At 45.4% G+C, this 21254-nt stretch overlaps 3 protein-coding genes across 5 annotated transcripts; 2 read left to right on the top strand and 1 right to left on the bottom strand.

Annotated features, from left to right (window-relative positions):
• The first annotated feature begins 753 nt into the window (after positions 1–753).
• On the top strand, positions 754–3960 carry LOC122009265 (peptidyl-prolyl cis-trans isomerase CYP18-1). Its single transcript, XM_042565365.1, has 5 exons — positions 754–862; positions 952–1026; positions 3158–3319; positions 3474–3632; positions 3704–3960. Exons 1-5 carry the CDS (start codon positions 860–862, stop codon positions 3785–3787), a joined length of 483 nt encoding a protein of 160 aa, XP_042421299.1. The 5' UTR covers positions 754–859; the 3' UTR covers positions 3788–3960.
• A 12312-nt stretch (positions 3961–16272) lies between these two features.
• Positions 16273–17957, top strand: LOC122009263 (ycf49-like protein). Of its 3 annotated transcripts, none has more exons than XM_042565362.1 (5): positions 16273–16615; positions 16689–16767; positions 17049–17117; positions 17475–17598; positions 17711–17957. In XM_042565362.1, exons 1-4 carry the CDS (start codon positions 16314–16316, stop codon positions 17580–17582), a joined length of 558 nt encoding a protein of 185 aa, XP_042421296.1. In that variant the 5' UTR covers positions 16273–16313; the 3' UTR covers positions 17583–17598; positions 17711–17957. The 3 variants fall into 3 exon arrangements, with proteins under 3 accessions (XP_042421296.1, XP_042421295.1, XP_042421294.1); XM_042565361.1 differs by having other exon boundaries at positions 17707–17957; XM_042565360.1 differs by having other exon boundaries at positions 17475–17771.
• Positions 17958–17991: 34 nt separating this feature from the next.
• On the bottom strand, positions 17992–19508 carry LOC122010898 (bZIP transcription factor 29-like). The gene is made up of 5 exons (XM_042567365.1): positions 19246–19508; positions 19048–19178; positions 18252–18398; positions 18148–18173; positions 17992–18036 (listed from the first exon to the last, which is right to left on the bottom strand). Exons 1-5 carry the CDS (start codon positions 19506–19508, stop codon positions 17992–17994), a joined length of 612 nt encoding a protein of 203 aa, XP_042423299.1.
• Between the last annotated feature and the right edge of the window lie 1746 nt (positions 19509–21254).

The raw sequence follows: 21254 nt of genomic DNA, 5'->3' as shown, positions 1-21254 counted from the left end.
TATAAAAAAATATAGTTCTTTTTAGTCTCATATCTTAGAATTTGACAACACTATGATAAAAAAACTTCTATAAATATTTTAGGCCGACGATGTTAAAAAATATATTTTTCTTAGTTTTTTTTACTAAAATAAGTATAATATTAAATTAAAATAATTTTTTACATAGGAAGTCCATTACAATAGTGATTATTGCATCGATAATTTTAATTTATATATTATTATATTACACATGCAACACGTGTGCGATGACACTAAAATATATATATATATATATATATATGACACTAAAATATATATATATATATATATATATATATATATATATATATATATATATATATATATATATATATATATATATATATATATATATATATATATATATATGAGGTTCCTTTTAATTTTTATCCCTGTAATATTACTTAGTGCACAATTTTTCATCTTTGAATAAAATATATGAACAATTTTTCATCTTTGAATAAAATATATGAAAATTGAATAATTTTTCAGACTAATTTTCCCCTTTAATTTGTTCTCTAAATTCCAATGACAAAATATAATAATAAATTCCAGTCATCGTGTAAAAAAAATCAAGGAGATTCTTCATTTTAAAAACGAGAAAAATAGAAATATATTTTTAGTGTTTGGCCCTTCCTATCTCAAGCATTTCAATTTAAGCCCTATGTTATCTTTTTCATTCGGGCCGCGACCCATTAACCTGGACCGGCCCAATTCGTCATCCAGAAGCGTCATTTGTCTGCTAAATCAATATATACGGCAGTAGCAACGGCGACGACGTCTCTTCTCACCTCTTCCGGCGCCGACGAATCGAAGAGGTCGAAGAAAAGCCGAGGCGTTCATGGTACGTAGCAGGGAAGATTCTCCCTCCTGCCCCTGTCTCCTCTCTTGCTACTGTATTGATGCTGGCACTCTTTGTTTTCGCCACTGCAGTCGGTGACTCTGCATACAAATCTGGGGGACATCAAGTGCGAGATCTTCTGCGACGAAGTCCCCAAAACCGCAGAGGTAACCACCCTTCCTTTTCCTCGTCAACCCCTTTCAACTGCTGGTGCTAACGGTTAGAAGATTGTAGTATAAGCGCCTTGTTTCTCCTCGAAACCTCGAAAACTGGCGATCTCGTTGATACAGTTGTCTTTTTTTTTTTTTTTTTTTTTTTTTCAGAAACGGTTGATTTTGTTTTGATGATGATGTTGATCTCCCAAGCGAAAGTTTCTAATTGTTCCTGCTAATAAGTGTTCTTAGGGTAACCAAATTTTCGTCTTTTGAGGAGGAAATGCTTTTTAAGGGAACAATGGCAATGTTCTTGCACAGTAAGAATTAGCTTGTGTTGGGTTCATCCAGATTCTATGAATGTTTGGGATGAAAGTTATCTGTAATACGATAATTCTGACACCACTTTAGGATCTACCATCTCAAGTACACTTGCAGAACTAAAGTCGGTGTCTCTAGTATGCTGAAAGATCTAGACCACAAACTCACATGTGGAATCTTCATCTCCATTAATTATATGGCACAAACATTCAAATAATATCTAGCAGTTTACTGTGATTTGACTTATGTGTACATTCATGGGGAGAATTTAGGTTTATACAACACGAAAACAAAAATATGATGAAATTAGGCAAATTGATATCCATACCTAGCTCAAGGGATCTCTTAATCCTCTAAATTCTTCGTTTAACACTATGGAGAAAAGGAAAAAAAACTTCACTTCTAGCACTGCTGAGACATTAAAAAAAAACTCCCAGTACAAAATCTTATGTTCTAGAAGTCTTTCAGTTCCTCTAGTTCCCAAGTTCACTCATGATGTCTTCTCTGCTTTGAAACACTCCGCTGGTGAGAAATTTATAGCCCTAGCAACCACCATGAATAACCATAGTGAAATTTATTGAAACTTCCTAACATAAGCTCTATTAGGTACTTGGTGAGCAACAGATCTATTGGACCCAATATGTTGCTGAACCCAACAGTTAGATCATTTTATGATTTGCTCTTTGTTGGAGTTTTAAGCTATTAATGTATTGCATTGCGATTGATAAATTAGCTGACTCCACCTAGTGGAATAAAGCTTGGTTGTTGTTGTTGTTGTTGTTGCTGCCATTGATAAATTCGTAGCGGGAAATCTCGAGTCTCCAAGGTTGATTTGTGGCATTCATCAAGTCATTGCCATATAGTGAGCAAGAACCGTTCTAGGTTAGCTTGACTTGCTTGTTGAAGATTAAAGGAGGAATGCAAACAGTGATGATGTTAAAAACAATCTCTTCATTTGGTTGCCTTTATAGTGAATTCTAATCCTGAGCAACTCTTGCTTCGTACTTCCATCAAACAAATATATTTTTTATCTTCCCTAGTATGCAACAAGTAGGAGGCTTACCAAATTAAAAAGAAAGTATCTGCTCATATAAATACCAAAATCAGGTTGAAGGTACTCCAACCCTATGTATCTAGCAATTGGCTGCATGTACTTGTCAGACAGTTGTGTTGTCATGGTTATGCAATAATTTTCAAAGAATCAACAAATCACTTGTACTGTCTAAATTATACAAGCTAGTTTGGACTCATCACCACTTCAAAGAGTTTCAAGCTCCTTTGTACCCACATACCAATGCTTTGACACTCAAAACCTCTATTGATCACGTGGAATTTTGTTTAGAAATGTCTATGTCGGGCAGTTGGATATGAGATCCAAGTCCAAGTAACATATATTACAAGTTAGCTTCTATTATGTTATTGCCTTGCATAGATATATATGATCCATGTAATTGAGAGCAACACAAATTGATGTTGATTCTTAGCCAATTTTACACGTCTGATGCAATCAGTGTTACTCGGTGTACCAACAAACTTGGTCCCATCAAATTTTCGCTATTCATCAATATTTCAGGAATCCTTAGATTTGATGCAACTTCTTTATTGCAAGTTTTTGTTGACAAATACTGTCAGTGTTGATGTTCCATCAATAATGCTGCCAAGCCTAATCTTTTGGCTAACTTAATTTCAATATTACAGCAATGAGACTATTCCTTTTTTTCTTATCTATCTTGCTAATCTATCTGTGATAAAGCAGCCATTGGCAGTCAGGGCATTCAAAACCTTTAATATTCAAAGAATCTAATATGCCTTTTACTAAATGCAGAACTTTTTGGCTCTTTGTGCTAGTGGTAAGTATGATGGAACCATATTTCATAGAAACATCAAGGGTTTCATGATCCAAGGTGGAGATCCTACAGGCACGGGAAAGGGTGGAACTAGCATATGGGGCAAAAAGTTCAACGACGAAATTCGTGAGTTGCTCAAGGTACTTAATCTTGACTTCCTTTCAAAGTCTCAAAATATATTGTCAAATGCATGGTCATTACTTCATCTGAAATTCTATCATCTTGTGCAAGTCATTTAGTCGATAAATAGACATCTTGTTGCTAATTGTTGGGTTGGCTTCTTTTGATCGATAGCACAATGCAAGGGGCATTCTCTCAATGGCTAATAGCGGGCCGAACACAAACGGAAGCCAATTCTTCATAACCTACGCCAAGCAACCTCATCTCAATGGACTCTACACTATTTTCGGAAAAGTTATTCATGGCTTTGAAGTCTTAGACATTATGGAAAAGGTGAGATAGCACAAAGACACCGAGTTACAGATGAGGTTTACGAGAATGACTCGCCTGTTCTTGATTTACAGACTCAAACCGGACCAGGCGATCGACCGCTCGCGGAGATCAGGCTTAATCGTGTAACAATCCATGCAAACCCTCTTGCTGGATGAATCTATGCAGTGAGCTTGAAGTCTTCTGATTACTATGAGGTGTACCACTGTTTCTTCCAGGGAATTCAATTGGTGATACATCTACTGGCTCTTGTTGTCTCGATTACTTCCAAATTTAATCAAATTATATGTTTCCTAGATTTATGAATTTATCAAGACATTTGATAGTCTTATCACGAATTTTTGTTTTTATTATTTTAAGGGGAAAATACCTCTAACCCCTCTATATTTTCTATCAAGTGGTATTTTACCCTCTGTATTTTAAAAATATCATTTAACCCCCTCCCTCTCTTGACCAAAGTTAAATGTGAAAAAAAATATTATAAACTATAATTATGTCTTTGTTTTTCTTTTTGATATTTTTTAATAATTTTAAGAGGAAAAAATTATATTAAATTTATTAATAATTTATCCTTCTATATTTTCTATCAAGTGGTATTTTGCTATGTATTTTAAAAATATCATTTAACCCCCTCCCTCTCTTGACCATGTGAAAAAAAATTATAAACGATAATTATGCCTTATATATATATATATATATTAAAATTAGCCTTTGTTTTATATATATATTTATATATATTGATCCTGTCCGAACGCTGAATCGATGGATGTTGGGCACGTGGCGCTTTTTGAATCGATGAAGTGGATCTCTGATCGCCCGTATGGAGCTCCGGCGAACCTGCAAAGAAGTCGGGCCGGGAAGGGGTTCCCGGCGACGATCCTCCGACGCTCAAGTCAAGCAAGAGGAGAATGCAGAGGTGGCTTCGAATATCAGAGAATGCGTACCTCCGACGAAGTGTGAGGACCCTTGTATAGAGCTGTGAAGAGGTTTATACACACATACCGAGGTGAATACGTGTCATCTTACCATACCTCAGTATGGGCTTGTCAGAGGAGCTTGCCTGACACCATACCGCTACAGTCCGAGCACCTCTCTGATGGGACGGCAGAACCTTCTGTCGTAAGGTTCAGCGTATGACTTGGTCGTGGGACATGCCTGTTGTCAGAAGATGTTTCCCGATGTTGTCAGAAGATGTTTCCCTTGTCCTTTTGTCTCTTCTGTTCCTGCGTCGAGCGGCCGACCGCTCGGCAGTCCCATCACGTCCGACCAGACGTAGGTACGGATCCGCTCGGGAGATTCCAGGTCGTGTGCTTGGATGAAACTATTCACAGCAGTACTGCTTTATGCCTCGGGCCGAGCGGGTAGCCCGCTCGGCCCGACGACCCTGTTCACCATGAGCGTCGGAGACCCGACTTCCCGTCGGGTTGTCTTTGTTTCTACTTATACCCCGTTTGGCCGGTCGGTCCCCCCTTTTCCGGTCGGCCTTTTGACCTTTGACCTCCACGTGGCGTCGACTTCCCTCAAAGGGGGTCCCTGGTCCTTATTGCCGGATCACTTGCCTCCCCTTCAAGTCTAGTCGAAGGAGGCGATTAGTCCGACTGACTGGACTGTTAGTTGCGCCGAGCGGCGTCTCCGTGAAACTATCTTCCGCTCGACTCCCACGTGGGTAGCTACGACGTTCAGTCAACAGCAACATTCCTCGGATCTCTTCAGAATTTGCGCCAATCTTCGACATTAAGGCCAGGCACGCGCTCTGTGCCTCGGTAAGGCGCTTATTAAATGCTCTCCCGTGGTGGAATGCCACGTGGCCTTGCTGCCGTCATCGTACGGCGGCGGCGCCGCAGGTGACGAGACCGAGGCGGTTTGAAATGGACGGCGCGATGCATGCTCCGGTTCTCGCGACCTGAATCCGACAGTGGAGGTCGCTCGGGCTCCACCCTATAAAGGCTTCGCATCCTTTCTTCGCCGCATTTTTGCTCTCGCGTGCTCCACAGATTCTCGCTCTCATCACTCCGGCGACCCTGTTCTTCTGTTTTCTGACGATCTCCGACATTCTTCCCTCGATCTTCCGTTTCATTGTAAGGTTCTCCTACTTTCTCTCTTTGTTAGCCTTGCGTTTCTTGTCGAGTTCTCGTCCTTTGCGCACTGTTTCGTCTATCATCTTTTTCCTTTTATCCTCTGCCTTTCGTCTTTTTTGGTTTCGTCCGCTCGGACAATGGCTAGCTCCTCCCAACCTCAAGATCAAGCCCTAGGCCCATGGTATACTACCATGGAGTCGCGCTTCGATTGGCGCGACACCGACGTTCTGATAAATAGTTTTGACATCCCTTCCGACCTCGAAATTATCTTACCCACACCCTCCGCTCGGCCACACAAACCGCCGCGCGGAGCTTTCTGTGTTTTCCGCGACCAGTTCACAGCCGGTCTGCGATTTCCCATTCATCCCTTCCTCGCTGAAGTTTGCAATTTTTTCGATATTCCGCTCGGAAGCCTAGTTCCCAACACTTTCCGCCTTCTATGCGGCGTTGTCGTCCTATTCAAAATCCATAATATTCCCCTCCGATCGGAGGTCTTCTACTATTTCTACTACCCTAAACAGTCCGAGCTGGGCACTTACATGTTCCAGGCTCGGCCCGGTTTAGTTTTCTTCAATAAACTACCCTCTTCCAATAAGCATTGGAAAGAATTCTACTTTTATATTCGTCTTCCCGAGCGGGCCCCCTTCCGAACCCAATGGCAGGTCGGACCGCTAATCTCCCTAGAGCTCAAAAGGTTCAAGACCCGGCCGGACTATCTTCATGCCGCCAACATGCTAGCCGGTCTGAAGTTTGACATCACCAAGTTCCTGCCAGAAGGGGTGATGTACATATTCAGCCTGAGTCCGATCAGGACCCCACTCCCGAACGGCTTCGGTAAGAATTTTACTCGTATATTTGTCTTGATTGCTAACTGATTTTCTCTTTTTTTCTTTGCAGCGGACATCGTCATGGAGTCTGTGATGGCCGAAATTTTGAAGAGGAAGGCGGCGTCGCTCGAGGCCGCGGCTGCCAAAGAAATGGAGGTGCTTGGCATTGAGCCGGTCGGCTCACATGAAGGAGAAAGTGATACGAATGCGGGGGAGTCGGCCGCTCAGACTTCTATCTCGGAGTCAGCGGCTGGCGCAACTGCTAGTCGAGAGCCTTCCGTTTGGGAGGAAGGCTCCGCTCAGGAAGAGGAGCGCCCTCTCCGACAAAAGAGGCGCCGCCTGGAGACATCGCTCCGCTCGGCTACTTCCGCGGTCCAGCCGGCCGAACGGACCACTGCCGATTCTCGCGGCAAAGCCCTAGAGGTGGAGGCGATTTCGTCCGATCGGACTCCATCCCAGCTGGATGCGTCCGCGGACCCCCTTGAGGCCGTTCCTGTCAGCGTCCTTCCGCCCGCTCCCCGTCGAGTCGAACGTTCGACCATTTTGTCGCAGTTTTCTGCGCCGGCCTCTGATCCTTCCCCCACTTCCGCTCAGACTACACCTGGTCGGCGCCGTACCGTCAGGATCTCACTTCACCTTCCAACAGAAGAACCGATGCCCGAGGCCGATCGACCAACCGCGCCCGAGCACATGATTACAATGAAGGGGCCCCTAGCTGAAATGTGGGCCGACGCTCGGACACGCGTCGCTATGATTCCGCTCAGCAACTTGGCCAATAGCCACATGCAGCAGGCCACCGGGGTAAGTGCATTTTCTTCCGAAGTTTTTTATGCATTCTTTCCGATCGGCCATTAACAATTCTTGTTTATGCCAGAGATGGGTGGAGGAGATCGTGGTCTCCAATCGCCTGGCTATGGTGGACGAGGAGCTAAAGAGATTGAAGGCTTCGGGTGGCCCGGTCGACTCCCAAGGCCCCTCTTACGCCAAGCTGCAAAAAGAGCTCAAAAAGACCCAAGCTTTGCTGGCGGCGGAGCAAAAGAAAACGGCCAACCCAGGCGCATACTCTGTCCGAGCTCGATCGACAGGTCAAATCACTTGATCGAAAAATAAGCCTGGCGACTGAGCGGAAGAAGACGACCATTGCTGACCTGGAGAAGAAGAATGTCGAGGCTCGGGGCCTGGAGCAAAAAGTTAAGGAGCTGATGGATCTGCTGGCCGGCGAGAAGATGGCCCGATCGGACGAAGTGAAGAAGCTCGAGGCTGCTTTGCAAGAACATCAGGCAACCGCCGATGCTTCCCGGGCGGCTCTCAAAGAATACCAAGATGCTGAGCCAGATCGGGTCGCCGCTTTGAGGCTGAATTACATCCGCTCGGTCGAATTCTCCGAAAAAGTATGCGAGCGGATGTATACTGCTTTTGAGCTCGCTATGACGGCCACCACAACTTATTTGAAGTCCAAGGGGCAACTCTCCGATTCCGCCACCATCCCAACTCAAGACCAGGCGACACTCCTCAGCATCATCCCGAAGGATCTTTACGATTATCTAGAATAGAAGTATAAATGTAATTCGGCCGCTCGACCTAAGACTATCTTTTTTTTGTAATTCGGTCGCTCGACCTTAATTTCTCTAATGTTATCCTTTTACTTTTCTTTTGCTAATCAATACGAGTGCTATCCGCTCGGCTCGCCAACTATCGCCGTTCATTTCATGTTCCTTCACTTCTCGTTATTCGCCTCTCATCCCCCCTTTCTTGTGTTCGAAGGGGATTTTTTACGAAGTATTTTGCATAGCTAGTCCGCTTGACTGAATATATCCTGTTTCGCCAACGGGATTTTCGCCGGATGTTCACGAAGTACTTTTGGTTACTTGACCGATCGGCCAAACGACTTAAAAGTTGACCTTTTTATTGTCTTCTTCCGGCCGGAGGGTTTATAGTCGCCGGCGCGACTCTCGATTTTTAACGTCGGAGCTCGACGGTCTTCCGGTCAGAGGGTTTATAGTCGCCGGCACGACTCGATTTTTAACGTCGGAGCTCGACGGTCTTCCGGCCGGAGGGTTTATAGTCACCGGCGCGACTCTCGATTTTTAACGTCGGAGCTCGACGGTCTTTCGGCCGGAGGGTTTATAGTCGCCGGCGCGACTCTCGATTTTTAACGTCGGAGCTCGACGGTCTTCCGGCCGGAGGGTTTATAGTCATCGGCGCGACTCTCGATATTTAACATCGGAGCTCGACGGTCTTCCGGCCGGAGGGTTTATAGTCGCCGGCGCGGCCAGAGAGTTTATAGTCGCCGGCGCGACTCTCGATTTTTAACGTCGGAGCTCGACGGTCTTCCGGCCGGAGGGTTTATAGTCGCCGGCGCGACTCTTGATTTATAACGTCGGAGCTCGACAGTCTTCCGGCGGGAGGGTTTATAGTCGCCGGCGCGACTCTCGATGTTTAACGTCAGAGCTCGACGGTCTTCCGGCCGGAGGGTTTATAGTCGCTAGCGCGACTCGATTTTTAACGTCGGAGCTCGACGGTCTTCCGGCCGGAGGGTTTATAGTCGCCGGCGCGACTCTCGATTTTTAACGTCGGAGCTCGACGATCTTCCGATTCGGTTGATGATGCCCTATACTTGTGCTAATTTTTTGGATCTTTTACTCCTGCATTTCAAATATACAACTGAACGGAAAATATACGACGTATATTACATTGGCGCACCTTTCACCCCGCCCGGTAAGGCTGGAGGTGGTTCGCGCTCCATGGTCGATCCAGTTGTCGTCCGTCTTCATCCTCCAGATAATAGACACCCGATCGGAGCTTTTTGATGACTTTGAAGAGACCCTCCCAAGGAGCCTCCAGCTTGCCAACATCCCCGACCGGCTTTACTTTCTTCCACACTAGGTCGCCGACCTGGAATGCTCTGGGGATCACGCGCCGGTTGTAGTTTTGCTTCATCCTCTGCCGGTACGCCATCAGCCGGACGAACGCCTTGGCTCGATCTTCGTCGATCAAGTCCAACTCCATGTTCCTTCACTCGGCGTTGTCATCATCATAGTTCTGGATCCGGACGGACTCGACGCCAACTTCAATCGGGATAATTGCTTCGCCTCCGTACACTAAATGGAAGGGCGTGACGCCTGTTCCCTCCTTTGGGGTCGTGCGGATAGCCATAAGACGCCTGACAGCTCGTCCACCCAACTTCCTCCTATGTGGTCAAGTCGAGCTCGAAGAATTCTGAGTATTTTTCTGTTGGTTACTTCCGCTTGGCCGTTACTCTGAGGATACGCCACGGAAGTGAAGTGCTGCTCAATGCCATAACTTTTGCACCATTCTTTGAGCTGCTTCCCGACGAACTGTCGTCCATTATCATATATGAGCCGGCGAGGAATGCCGAACCGACAGATTATATGCTGCCAGATAATTTTTTTGACCATTTGCTCGGTGATCTTCGCCAGCGGCTCGGCCTCCACCCATTTGGAAAAGTAGTCGACCGCCACCAGTAGAAACTTCCGCTGACCGGTCGCCATAGGGAACGGACCCACGATATCCATTCCCCACTGATCGAACGGGCAGGAGACTGTAGATGCCTTCATCTCCTCCACCGGTCGGTGGGAGACGTTGTGGTACTTCTGGCAGGAGAGGCACGTCGCGACGGTCCGAGCGGCGTCTGCTTGTAGGGTTGGCCAAAAATATTCGGCCAGCAGGATCTTCCTGGCCAGCGATCGTCCGCCCGGATGCCCTCCGCACGATCCTTGGTGCACTTCCTGGAGGATGTACTCCGCGTCTTCCGAGCTTACACACTTCAAAAGTGGGCGGGAGAAAGCCTTCTTGTAGAGTTGGTCTCCAACGAGTATGAACCAGCCGGCTCTCCTCCTCAATAGCTGGGCGGCCTCCCGATCGGACGGTGTCGCACCCGAGCGTAGAAACTCCATGATGGATGTCCTCCAGTCGTTCGGGAAAGCGAGACTCTCCATCCGGTCGATATGCGCCACCAAGGATACTTGTTCAATTGGCTGCTGTATGACGACCGGTGATATTGAACTTGCATGTTTGGCTAATTCATCTGCAGTCTGGTTCTCCGCTTGGGGTATTTTCTGGATAATGACCTCTCTGAAGTTGGCCTTGAGCTTTTCGAAGGCTTCTGCGTAGAGCTTGAGCCGAGCGTTGTTGATCTCAAAAGTGCCCGAGAGCTGCTGAGCGGCCAACTAGGAGTCCGAATGGATTGTAACCCGACCGGCTCCTACATGCCGGGCCGCTTGCAAGCAGGCTATGAGCGTCTCATACTCTGCTTCATTATTGGTGGCTTTGTAGTCTAGCCGGACGGACAGGTGCATCCTTTCTTCTTGGGGAGAGAGTAATAGCACGCCAATCCCGCTCCCGAGCCGAGTGGAGATCCGTCCACAAATATTTTCCACATAGCTTCGGGCTCTGGCTTTTGCACTTCGGTGACAAAATCTGCCAAGGACTGCGCCTTTATCGCCGAACGGGGTTGATACTGAATGTCAAATTCGCTCAACTCTGTTGTCCATTTGATGAGCCGTCCGGACGCTTCTGGGTTCAACAACACTCTTCCCAATGGGCTATTTGTCCGGACGATGATTGTATGTGCCAAAAAATAAGGACGAAGTCTCCGAGCGGCGAGGACCAAAGCGAAAGCCAGCTTCTCGAGCCCAATGTAGCGAGATTCAGCGTCTTTTAAAATATAGCTCAAGAAGTACACTGGTTGTTCCTCTCCGCTCGTCCTCACTAATGCCGAGCCTACTGCCTGCTCGGTTGAAGATAAATAAATACAGAGCGGCTCACCCACAGCTGGCTTGGCTAGCACGGGCAAAGAGTGCAGATATGTCTTCAGTTCTTCAAACGCCCGATCGTATTCCTTGTCCCAATGGAACTTAGTAGCTTTGCGCAGGATCTTGAAAAAAGGGAGGCTCCGGTCGGCCGTCTTGGAGATGAATCTTGACAATGCAGTTATCCAATCGGTAAGTCGCTGTACTTCCCTCAGATTTCTTGGGGGCGGCATATCTTGCAACGCTTTGACCTTGCTTGGATTCGCCTCTATGCCCCGCTCGGTCACTATATATCCCAAAAAACGCCCGCCTTTTGCTCCGAACAGACATTTCTGAGGGTTGAGCTTGACTCCATACTTCCTCAGCGTTCGGAAGGTCTCCTCCATGTCCGTAAAAAGATCGGTCGCTCGGACGGACTTGATGAGAATATCATCCACGTATACTTCTAAGTTACGTCCGATCTGCTCCTTGAATACTTTATTCATCAAGCGCTGGTAAGTTGCTCCTGCGTTCTTCAATCCGAACGACATTACATTGTAGCAGTAAGTGTCGTCGGCTGTGACGAAGCTAACCTTCTCTTTATCCTCTCAGGCGAGCAACACCTGATGGTAGCCCTGATAAGCGTCCAACATGCATATTAACTCGCACCCGGCTGTGGAGTCCATCAGTTGATCACTCCGAGGCAGAGGGTAGAAATCTTTTGGGCATGCTTTGTTGAGATCCCGGAAATCAATGCAAACCCTCCATTTGTTGCCCGGCTTGGAGACTAGCACCACGTTCGCCAACCAGCTCGGAAACTGCACTTCACGTATGTGGGCGGCCTCCATGAGCTTCTCGACCTCCGCTCGGATGATGGCGTTCTGTTCGGCGCTGAAGTCCCTCTTCCTTTGCTTCACCGGCCGAGCATCCGGTTGGACGTGAAGTTCATGCTGTGCGATACTTGACGAAATCCCCGGCAGCTCATGTGTCGACCAAACGAAGACATCGCAGTTTCTCTGGAGACATTTGATCACCTCCTTTTTTTGGCTTGCCTCCAGATCGGCTGCTATGAATGTGGTGGCCTCCGAACGGGTCGGGTGGATCTGCACCTCCTCTTTTTCTTCATAAACCAAAGAGGGTGGTTTTTCGGTTATGGCGTTTACCTCAATTCGTGGGTCTTCCGAGCGGAATTAACTTCGGCTCGGACCATCTCGACGTAGCATCGCCGAGCCGCCAGCTGGTCTCCCCGAACTTCTCCAACTTTATCTTCGACCGGGAACTTAATCTTCTGGTAGAAGGTGGAAACAGCCGCTCGGAACTCACTGAGCGCTGGTCGCCCCAAGATAACATTGTATGCTGAGGGAGAATCAACCACGACGAAGTTTGTCGTCCGCGTCCTTCTGAGCGGCTCTTCTCCCAGCGAAATAGCCAGTCGGAGCTGTCCGACCGGCAGAACTTCATTGCCCGTAAACCCGTAGAGGTGGGTTGTCATGGGCAGTAGCTCGGCTCGATCGATTTGCAGTTGGTCGAAAGCCTTCTTAAAGATAATGTTGACCGAGCTGCCTGTATCGACGAAAACGCGGTGAATAGTATAATTAGCTATTACCGCTTTGATGATGAGGGCGTCGTCATGTGGCACTTCGACTCCCTCCAAGTCCTTGGGCCCGAAGCTGATTTCGGACCCGATCGCCCGTTCTTGACTGCAGCCGACCGCATGGATCTGGAGCTGCCTGACACTTGCCTTCCTTGCTCGGTTGGAGTCACCTCCGGTCGATCCGCCAGCGATGATGTTGATTTCGCCGCGGGACGTGTTGCTTCTATTTTCTTCCTCCCGGGCGGACGGCCTAGGCCGCTCCTTAAATACCCGGGGATTATCCTCGTGCCTCTGAGGACGATACCACTCGGGAGACTATCGTCGATCGGCTTCACGATGTCGTTGTCGCCTGTCGGACGATGACGATCGACGGTGGCCACTCCGGGGCACGGGGTGGGTGATCAGGGGAAGGCTTCGGCAATCTCTTGTATTATGCGTGTCGGTCCGGTGGAACGAGCAAAACATTAGGGTCCAAACCTTCTTTTTTGGTATGGGCCGCTCGGCAGATACCTCTTGAATGGCGTGGGATCTCGCATGTTGCTGAGGGCGGGCTGCTTCAGCTCACGGTCCTCTGGGCGGCTGGTGACCAGTGTTCGGCTTCCGCTCGGCAAGGGCTGGCCGCTCGATTGGAGCTTCTTTCCTTCGGGCCGCCTGGGCTTCCTCCACATTAATGTACTCGTTGGCCCGGTGTAACATATGATTGTAGTCTCGGGGCAACTTTCGAATAAGCGAACGGAAGAAGTCACCGTCCACGAGGCCTTGCGTGAACGCATTCATCATCGTTTCTGAGGTGGCCGTTGGAATATCCATGGCCACTCGGTTGAATCGTTGGATGTACGCTCTGAGCGGCTTCCTGGGCTCTTGCTTGATGGCGAATAGGCTGACACTAGTATTCTGATAACGCCTACTGCTTGCAAAATGGTGGAGAAAGGTCGTGCGGAAGTCCTTGAAACTTGTGATGGATCCGTCCGGCAACCTCCGAGACCACCGTTGCGCCGATCCCGAGAGGGTGGTAAGGAACACCCGACACTTTACTCCATCTGTATATTGATGTAGTGTAGCGGTGTTGTCGAACTTACCTAGATGATCGTCCGGGTCGGTGGTTCCGTTGTATTCACCGATCGTCGGGGGCACATAGTGCTTTGGCAGAGGGTCCCGCAGGATGACCTCTGAAAATTGCTGGTTGATCCGCTCGGGGGAGGCGTCCGCTCGGGGAGCTTTGCCTTTTCTGTTGTCTCGCCTGGGTGCCTCGTCGGATGAAGATCCTCGATCGAGGTTGGCGGGTGCGATTTCAGGAGGCGTACGGAATATGGCCCGATGAAATTGAACCGTGGCCGGCGGTCCTTCCGCTCGACCTCCTGACGCAGACATCGCTTGTCGCTCCATCCGCTCGACTTGCGCTTTCTGCTTCTGTTGCTCCACGAGTTTAGCTGCTCTTGCCTCGATTAGAGAGTCGAGCTCCTCCTGGGAGAGCATCACGGTGTGCGGTCGTCCAGCTTCGTCCATTTCTTCTGCTCGGATACAGGTGCGTTCCCACAGATGGCGCCAATTTGATCCTGTCCGAACGCTGAATCGATGGACGCTGGGCACGTGGCGCTCTCCGAATCGATGACGTGGATCTCTGATCGCCCGTATGGAGCTCCGGCGAACCTACAAAGAAGTCGGGCCGGGAAGGGGTTCCCGACGACGACCCTCCAATGCTCAAGTCAGGCAAGAGGAGAATGCAGAGGTGGCTTCGAATATCAGAGAATGTGTACCTCCGGCGAAGTGTGAGGACCCTTATATAGAGCTGTGAAGAGGCTTATACACACATACCGAGGCGAATACGTGTCCTCTTACCATACCTCAGTATGGGCTTGTCAGAGGAGCTTGCCTGACACCATACCGCTACAGTCCAAGCACCTCTCTGATGGGACGGCAGAACCTTCTGTCGTAAGGTTCAGCGTATGACTTGGTCGTGGGACATGCCTGTTGTCAGAAGATGTTTCCCTTGTCCTTTTGTCTCTTCTGTTCCCGCGCCGAGCGGCCGGCCGCTCGGCAGTCCCATCACGTCCGACCGGACGTAGGTACGGATCTGCTCGGGAGATTCCAGGTCGTGTGCTCGGATGAAACTATTCACAGCAGTACTGCTTTATGCCTCGGGCCGAGCGGGTAGCCCGCTCGGCCCGACGACCCTGTTCACCATGAGCGTCGGAGACCCGACTCCCCGTCGGGTTGTCTTTGCTTCTACTTATACCCCGTTCGGCCGGTAGGTCCCCCCCTTTTCCGGTCGACCTTTTGACCTTTGACCTCCACGTGACGTCGACTTCCCTCAAAGGGGGTCCCCCGTCATTACTGTCGGATCATATATATATATATATATATATATATATATATATATATATATATATATATATATATATATATATATAATTTATATCCATTTCTATTTTGTATTCAAAAAATATATTAAAAATTATTTTTTTGTGAACATGTTCAACTCTCGATTTATTAATTAAAATTAATAAATTATCCGTAAGCTCCAATAATATATAAAGATTAATATTTAATTATATGAATAAAATAAAATTAAGTAATTAAAAATATATATTTTCATCATTCGGACTACCTTCGAATATAATATATAATAATAATTATTTTTATTTCCTCCTAAATTTAAAATTTTAAATCCGTCTTTGTCCACGATTATATAAGGTTCTGCGAAAAGAAATGAAGGTATAATTTTCTTTTCTTACACGAAAACAAATTTTCTTCATCTTCTTTGAGCTTTTTTACTTTCTCATGCATGCACACGAGTCTCATATCTCAGTTCTCACTAACTTGACCGTCAAAAAGGATAACACCAACAAGCTTCACTTTACAGGACACCAAGAGCGAACACACCGACATCAACCAAAGATCTAAGCGAGTGACGAAGGACACCATCATTGGACTCTTCAATATTTTTTTATCCTTTTATGTATATTTTTATACACCATCGATCCAACTAATTAATAATTAAAGAGTAGATCCCAAAGATATATGTAATTATTTTCACATCAATTCAATATAATTTTTTCCTCTTAATATTATAAAAAAAAATATCAAAAACACAAGCGCATAATTGTCTCTTATAATTTTTTTCATATTTAACTTTGGTTAAAGGGGGTTAAATGCTATTTTTTAAATACAAAGGGCAAAATGTTACTGAATGGAAAATAGAGGGGTTAAAGGTATTTTTCCCTTATTTTAATTGTATGATAAATCTAGTAAAATTTGTTTACCAAATATGACTCCTAAGCTTTGGGCTCATAGTTTCGTTAATGGGTCTTGGTCCTCAAAGTTGAGCCATATTGGCCCAAATGTGTTTCCACTAATTTACTCGACGTACCCTTTCGGCTATATCCCATATCGCAACCAACGGCTCGCGAAGCAGCAGCGAGGGAGCTACGACAATGGCCGCCGCAATCTACTTAGCTTCCTCTAAACCTTCTTCCTCTCCTCCATGTCTTCCTCTCCCACGCCGTCCCTCCTCGCCTCCTCCTTCCTCGACGCTTCTTCTTTCTGGACGAGGCGATCGCCGGGGAACGGTGGCGGTGCTGCTGGCTGGGGGAGTCGCAGCCCTCGCCGCGGCGGCGTCAGCTCAGGCTTTGCCGGTCGGATCTCCCGCGATCGATGCTCTTTCTTCTCTCCAGGAGCCCGAGAACGCGCTGTCTCTGCCCACCTGGGCGATCCACGTCTCCAGCGTCATCGAATGGTACGATTCTCCTCAGATCCCATTTTGTTGATCTTGGTTGCTGATAGTTTTTTGCAATATCTTTTGTTGGAAGGGTCTCTGCGATGGCATTGGTGTGGGAATACGGGGAGAAGTCCGGGCTCCAGACTTGGAAAGGTCTCTGCTGGGGAATGGTGAGCTAACAATCTTGGTTTTTTTGCTTACGCTGTTCTTGGAAAATTGAGAACTTTTTACCTTTTTTCATTTCATCCACTTATTTCACCAAACAACTTGATGAGCGATATTTTTATATCATAATTGTGCCAACATGTTTAGATGATACAAAAATTGTGAACATCTAGCATGATCCCGTTTAATACGAATTGGTGGCTAGGTGAAGAAGCTTTTTAACTATATAATTTATTTCATATTTCAAGTTGAAGAAGCTCTGAGTTGATTTATGTCTGCTATCTAGGTTCCACTTCTTGGAGGAGCATTTTGTGCATGTACATGGCATTTCTTTTATAACTCAGAGTCTCTTGAGGTATGGTTAGACATGATCTAACTTTTTCAGTTTAGCATTCCATAAGATCTAACTTATGCTGCTTCATCTACTGTTTAATATACGCTCGAACAAAAATCATCTCTAATTACTAGTTGTGTGATATGACAGGCCCAAATCTGCAATTATAATGCAGAGAATTTACTTTATGGCATTGGTCAGCAAAGTTTTACTTCATGTCTTCAAACACCTTGCCCAGTTAATGATAATAGAAGCTAAATATATTATAAGATTCATGCCAACACAGATGCCATTCAAACCTATTCTCGATATTTTGACACAAAAGCTGATAGGAAGTCTGGCCTCACCCGAGCCCTGATCAGTTTCATCTCGTTGCAGGTATTGGTAGCTCTTCAGTCAGCATTGACAGTTCTTGGCAACATAACGATGTGTTTTGCTGCATATCGAATATATAAAGCATCCCAAGAAGGCTCAACGAGCTCCTAAGTTGAGTCGGAGAAAGGTAATGACTAGTGGTCATACTGTACTATTTGTTATTATGCTTGTGATTCCCCTAGTTATCATTATATTTTCAATGTTTAAAATATATTTAAGATGTGTTTTCTTAAAGTTAGGGTCTCAAGATTGAAATATTTGCTATGAAATTCATCATTCTGTGCTGATCGACACACGAAATAGATTTGGGTCTCAAGATGATGCAAATGCATGATTTCCAGCTGACCTTGAATTGCAGCTTGCACGAGCTACGACCTTGAGTTGTACACCTTTGCCAAAACATGTAAGCAACCAACTCAAACACTAATGCTAAAGCGTTTATTGAATTTGCATGAAGAAGAATAAAACGATGAGACATCTTCATAACGCATTCATTCTTAGTTTCCTCCATCACTACACCTCAAGAGTCTTGCTCAAGTTCAACATTCATCTGTTGTTCTAGCTGCTGCAATTGCAACACATGGAGATGATTAGATTGGAGAATTCAGCCGCATTTGTAGTGTCTCGTTGAGAGTCAATGGCTCTGGGATTTCTCTGCAATTTTCAGTCATTGCACCTCTGCATTTAGTGCTTCATTAATGGCTGCAAATATGACAAGGAGAGTGATACAAATATTATACTAATGAAAAAGATTTCTAAAAATTTAAAGAAGGAAAATACCATCTCTTAATTTTCCCTGCTGTTCCATGCCTTTAAGACAAATCCTAAGCTCATTGTTCTGACATTTCAGTGCTGTTATTCCTCTCTGGTCAAGGAGTTGTTCATGAGCCATGAAATAATCAACATAACCAGGGGCGGAGCTAGGATCTAGATTTAGGGTAGGCAACAAATATAATATAATTAATAAGGATGATCTCGTGTAAGAAACTCTCGTCAATACAAGGTCCTGAGAAAGAGTCTATTATATACAATTTTTTCCTACTTTATAGGAAGTTATTTCTGAAATTTAAATATGTGACCTCTATGTCACATAACTACTACCTCAACGGGTAGCACGAACGATAGTGTCGCATTGGTCAAACATAACTTTTTTTCTGTTTAAAATTACCTTAGAGAAGAATTCCTTGCTTAGTGTAGAGAGGTAAGGAAATGAACAAGAAGTTTAGGTTTAGGGTAAAAAAATTAAATCAATTTAATAAGTTTAATTAATTATATATCAATATAATGACATTAAAAAAAATTATTTGTAAAAAAAAAAATGATACCAAAAATATTAATGTCATGTTTAAATTTATAACTTATGGCATCGACTAATTAAATATCAAAAATCAAACACATGGAAATATTAGTTAAACGGATGGTCAAGATGATGCCTAGAAAAATTGTAATTTTCTAAATGGTGGACATAAAATTGGTGAGAAAATAGATTTTTGAGGCACATGGGTAGAGCTTTATCTGGCCCAGTGTGGGCAACTGCCCTCACTGGGCCAATGCTAGCTCCGCCCATGAACATAACAATCAGCCAATATGAACTCAGATAGTATAGTTGCTTCAGTCTGCAAAGCTTGCACCTTGTTCTCTAATTCTGAGATGAACCTCAGCTTCTTCTCCTTCGATCGAGCTGCTGATTGCCTGTTCGCCAAAATCCTGATGGAGATTAAACAGCCGTTTGAGATTTCCTGAAAATTGAGAAGAACAAAAGTTGGAAAAGCACCTCTTGATTCTCTTTGAATCTGTTTCTGCCATTTCTGCGAGCTTCTTGTTCGCCAGAATCTTCTTCATCTCGGTGCTGTTGAACTCCGAACTTGAGGTGTTGGTCATGGTGTCCTGGAGCTTTCCCATAAGACTCTCCATGGAAAGGCTACGGAAGTGATTCGCGGTCGCGGAGCCGCACTTGTTGCCCTCCTTGATACCATCGCCGTTTGCAGCGGTGCCGTCCTCCTTGGAAGGCTTAATAACGGTTACAATTGAAATCATGGAATATTATAGGAATGTTATAAAGGATTTATTCCCGTTTACCCTCAGCGCATTCTACTCACTTTTTCTATCTAACATTACACCTGCCTCCCAAGTTCCAATTGGGGCCCAAGGGTGTATTGAGATTTGAACTGATTGTATTGGGTGAGTAAATGAATCTATAATCATACTTTTACGGTCTGGTCCATAGTTGAAGCGAGGCCAGCTTTGGATTCAAATTGGAATATATTAGTTATCGGGGTATTTTAATTAATTTTTAAAATTAAAGGGGCGTTTTTATATGTAAACTTTGCCGATATATTTTGTAATGATTCGATTGACTTGATTCCCTTTTATCGCAGTCACCAGGCAGAGAGAGAATATACGGACGCATACAAATATACAATATGGAAAGGATTGATCAGCTCGATATTTCAGATCGAACGAACTCATCCTGATTAAGTCGATCCTACCTTTACGGGCCGTTTGGTTAGGGTTATATTTGATAATCTTGGTTATTCATCCAAGATTATCAACCAAAATTTTATTTTGATTTTGGTAATTGATGATTTCTAAGTTATGATATATGCCTGACACATCAGCAATTTGGGCATATAGCTCGGAATCAGAAAACTCCATAAAACTGGAGTTTTCCTTAATTCCCTGCTTAATCAAAAATTTAAGACAATATTACCCCTCCAATATAATCAAATCCTCCCGATTCACAAAAAAAACAAAAGCCTAGCCTTTCGCCGCTCCTCCTCTCGTGAACACGCACGGAAAGGAAACCCTTTTCGCCGCTCCTCCTATCGCGAACACACACGGAAACCCTTTTCGCCGCTCCTCCTCTCGCGAACGGCAAGAAAACCCTAGCCTTTCGCCGCTTCTCCTCTCGCGAACACGCACGAGCTTTTCCCTCTCGCTGCGACCTAGCGGCGGTTCTCTGCGATGATCCTCCCTCTCACGCACACGAAGCTCAGGCATTCACAGTGGGGCAGCCAAGCTTTTCCAACCTTTCCATGTCTGGATTCAATCCTATTGCAGCAACAAGTACGCCAATTGTTCCACCAGTCCATTCATTTCCAAGTCATGGGCATCCTACTGAAGCAGGATATATGATGCATAAATTAGACCTCAAGGAAGAACTTTTGCCAGATACATTTCTTCCTCTGCCAAATTCTATGTCAGTTTATCATCAGATGATGAGCAAGCCTACCTGTGTTGTAGAATGCAAAAGCAAGGATGACTATTCCTTCAGTCAAGTTTAACTTCACTTGTGACAAAATAAATGTTTGAATTTAATTTTTGTAATTTTTGCTAATGATAACATATATACAAGCATAAATAAATTTTATTCTTTTGTTTAGTTGATAATTTTCCTTTGCCTTGGTGAATATGTAACCAATGTTAGGATCGACGGTCGCGGCTAGAGAGGGGGGGGTGTGAATAGCCGACCCCAAATCTTCGTTTCTTTCTACAAATCAAGGTTAGCGCAGCGGAAATAAACAATAGAAACGACAACGGAGAATAGCAAACCTCAAACTCGTCGATGTAACGAGGTTCGGAGATGAAACTCCTACTCCTCGGCGTGTCCGTAAGGTGGACGAAGCCTATCAATCCGTCGGTGGATGAGTCCCCGGAAAACCGGCTAATAAGAACACTCCTTCTGGGTGGAGAAACCTTGCCACAGAAACTACTTGCAACAGCAAGAAAGGTGTACAAAAATACAGCACAAAACAGAAGACAATATGAATGTACAAAACAAAG

Source organism: Zingiber officinale, chromosome 8A (assembly GCF_018446385.1).
Source record: "Zingiber officinale cultivar Zhangliang chromosome 8A, Zo_v1.1, whole genome shotgun sequence".
NCBI lineage: Eukaryota > Viridiplantae > Streptophyta > Magnoliopsida > Zingiberales > Zingiberaceae > Zingiber > Zingiber officinale.
This window is presented reverse-complemented; position numbering and strand designations above follow the sequence as displayed.